This window comes from Zerene cesonia, chromosome 11 (genome assembly GCF_012273895.1).
Source record: "Zerene cesonia ecotype Mississippi chromosome 11, Zerene_cesonia_1.1, whole genome shotgun sequence".
NCBI lineage: Eukaryota > Metazoa > Arthropoda > Insecta > Lepidoptera > Pieridae > Zerene > Zerene cesonia.
Window position 1 is genome coordinate 8,114,915 of NC_052112.1, and position 2,842 is coordinate 8,117,756.

The window sequence follows — 2,842 nt, forward strand, 5'->3', positions numbered from 1 at the left end:
TCAGTGACTTGCCAAATGTACAGACTTTAGTTAAAAACCATGACAAACCATACAACATGTAGAATTAGTCAACTTGGATGCCCACCCTTGGTTCTGTTAAGATACGAACATTAAGCAAAGTTAATTATAAATCCTAGAAAAAGATGAATCAATCCTCTATATCTCATTATTAGAGGTCCATAATTGCAATTCTTTAAATAAAACTAAAACACTTGTTGATTTGAATAATATACTTTTCAATTTAAGCAATTAAATAAATATAAAACAATACTTTAACATAATGTAAAACAGATCTGAATTATTTAATCTAATCCATTTCGTCTTTTAGGAAACATTTTTTGTTCAACTTGCTCAACCTTTTGAGCTACATTAGTAAGTTGTTCTGAAGCATTAGAAGCAGCAGCACCGCAAGTTTCAGCCAGTTCTTGAATTCCTTGGGATACCTGTTAAAAAATATACATGTGATTACATCCTCTATAGAATATTAAAAAAAAAACTTGATGAGGATGACATGTAGGCTTTAATTTTAAATTGTTTTATACTGTAATTTTTTTTATTGTTTTTAATAGTAGTACACGAAGAAAGGAGTGGTGGCTCAGTGGTGAGGACCTCGGACTTCAAAATCGAAAAATCGAGGTTCGAGACCAGGCAAGCGTGCAGGAAATAAATTGATTTCTCAATATATCTGCACATGTGGATAACATCAATACTGCTGAAAAAGGTGAAGAAAAACGTAGTGAGGAAACCATGTCTGAGAATTAAAAGTTTGATGACATGTGACATCTGCCAACCCGCGCTTGGCCAACGTGATGGATTATGGCTTGAACCCTCATAAAAGGCCTGTCCCAGCAGTGGGAACATATATGGGCTGATGATGGTGATAACATATAGATAGTGAAGTTTATTTCATGGAACAAAAACAAGATACGCCCTTAATGGATAAAATAATAATGCATTTGCATAATAAACAATCATTTTGTAAGTCAATAGTAAAAAAATTAAATTATTTTAATAAATATATAAGACTATGTACTAAAGACAGAAAAATTTTGTCACTTTGGTTAAGAGAAACTTAACTTGAAATTTGATGTGTAAATTTTCAAAATATCCTTTACCTAACTACCTTGTCAATAAGCAATGTGAAAAAAAATGCCTATGGATGCCTGTTTTATTAACACTCATTTAATACATTTTTTGTTAACTGGTTTTTAAATGTATACCACATCATACTTGGTGATATAATGGTAAACAAAATATCTTTTTAATAATAAATACCCCATCAGCTTCTGCCTTCACTTCTGCAGCGGCAATATGCATGTTATTAACAGCTTCCTGCATCTGGGGAACTTGTTGTAACACTTCTGACTCCAATACAGGTGCAGCCTAAAACATTCAATAGTAAAGTGAAAGACAATTCACAGTTTGTGACATATATATAAGAGGAAGTATTACTTAACTCATGGCATGATACAATAGAATAGATTACAATGCAATGTTTGATAAACTCATACATAAATCCATACCCTCTCAATGACTCATTTAACAACTCAAAGAGACATTTATTATTTGTTATTTAGAGGGATAATTATCTTTACCTGTTTACATCTATGCATACAATGACAGTGATGTTTGATCACAGGCTCTGCAGCTGCTATTTCATGCATATTCATAGTATTTTGTTGCATCTGAAAGGGAAAAAAAACATATTTAAATATCAGTTAGTATTAGGTGCACCTCCCAAGTGATTGGGATTTTATTATAAAACTTAATCTTTACAGCAATATTATTGGATTGATGTCTTTAGCATTTTACAAATACTCTAAATACGTTATATAATATTGTAAAAAATTTACTTACGTTTTCTATAAAGTTTGGATCGGTGTAGTTGTTCAATTCCGAGGCCATATTCTGAGCCTGAGCTAGTTTTTCATGTCCCGCAGTAGCATTATTGATAGCTTGCGCAGTATTTATAAGATTTACTGTTACTGAATCACCTTGTTGTCCCTCAATAAGTGAATTAGAGGGTAAACCTAATTTAGCTTCGAGTTGTTCAATTCTGCTTTGTAAAACCGCAATCGGATCCATTGTAAATTTCTTCACAAAAATATGTAAAAGTAAAACCAAGAAAAACGTTGAATTGTCGAGCAGGAAGGTTACTTACAAGGAAAAAGAAATTCGAATTTGGACTATCAATTTAAAAACTATCTTTTTTCTATTAGGCCAGTGACCCAGTGTTATTGTGAGTAGAATTTATTAAGAATATTAAATTTGTATTTGGAATTGTGACTCGTATAAAACTATGACAGACGACAGTTTACACAGAATAAAATATGCAGTACGCACAGTGCTACCAACTCTCAGAAATATTTACCCCTAACTCTAAGTCAAAACCCCCTAAAACTGCGTCAATTATTTGAAAATCCCCCTAAAAAATAATATTCAATCAAAATAATATAATAAGTAATATTCAGTAATATTTATTAATACTAATACATTACAAATTATGTCAGTTTCCTCTGAAGAGTCAGAATTTTTAAAATCATACATGTTAACATTGTAGAAAAATATAATTACACTAGATGTCACCCAGTCCTAATTCATTCGCTAGGTGAAAAAAAAAATTAATTGATTATTGCATTGGATAGTTCTATTATATTCAGAATATTATATATTCAGAAAACCCCTAAACATATAAAACCCCTAAAAAAATCCCATTCCACTAATTTGCCCCCTAAATTTGGGGGGAAAACGCCTAAGTTGGGAACACTGAGTACGCATAGTCCAAGTTCCCAGAGCCGTCAGACACAACTTGTTTTCTAAAGCATATAACGTTCGGTTCACA

General features: G+C 31.7%; 1 protein-coding gene across 1 annotated transcript; it reads right to left on the reverse strand.

Moving 5' to 3' along the window:
• Positions 1-237: 237 nt before the first annotated feature.
• On the reverse strand, positions 238-2,337 carry LOC119830424. Its single transcript, XM_038353449.1, has 4 exons — positions 1,858-2,337; positions 1,596-1,685; positions 1,276-1,383; positions 238-443 (listed from the first exon to the last, which is right to left on the reverse strand). The coding sequence occupies exons 1-4, from the start codon at positions 2,083-2,085 to the stop codon at positions 303-305; spliced, it is 567 nt and encodes a 188-aa protein (XP_038209377.1). The 5' UTR covers positions 2,086-2,337; the 3' UTR covers positions 238-302.
• Positions 2,338-2,842: the final 505 nt, after the last annotated feature.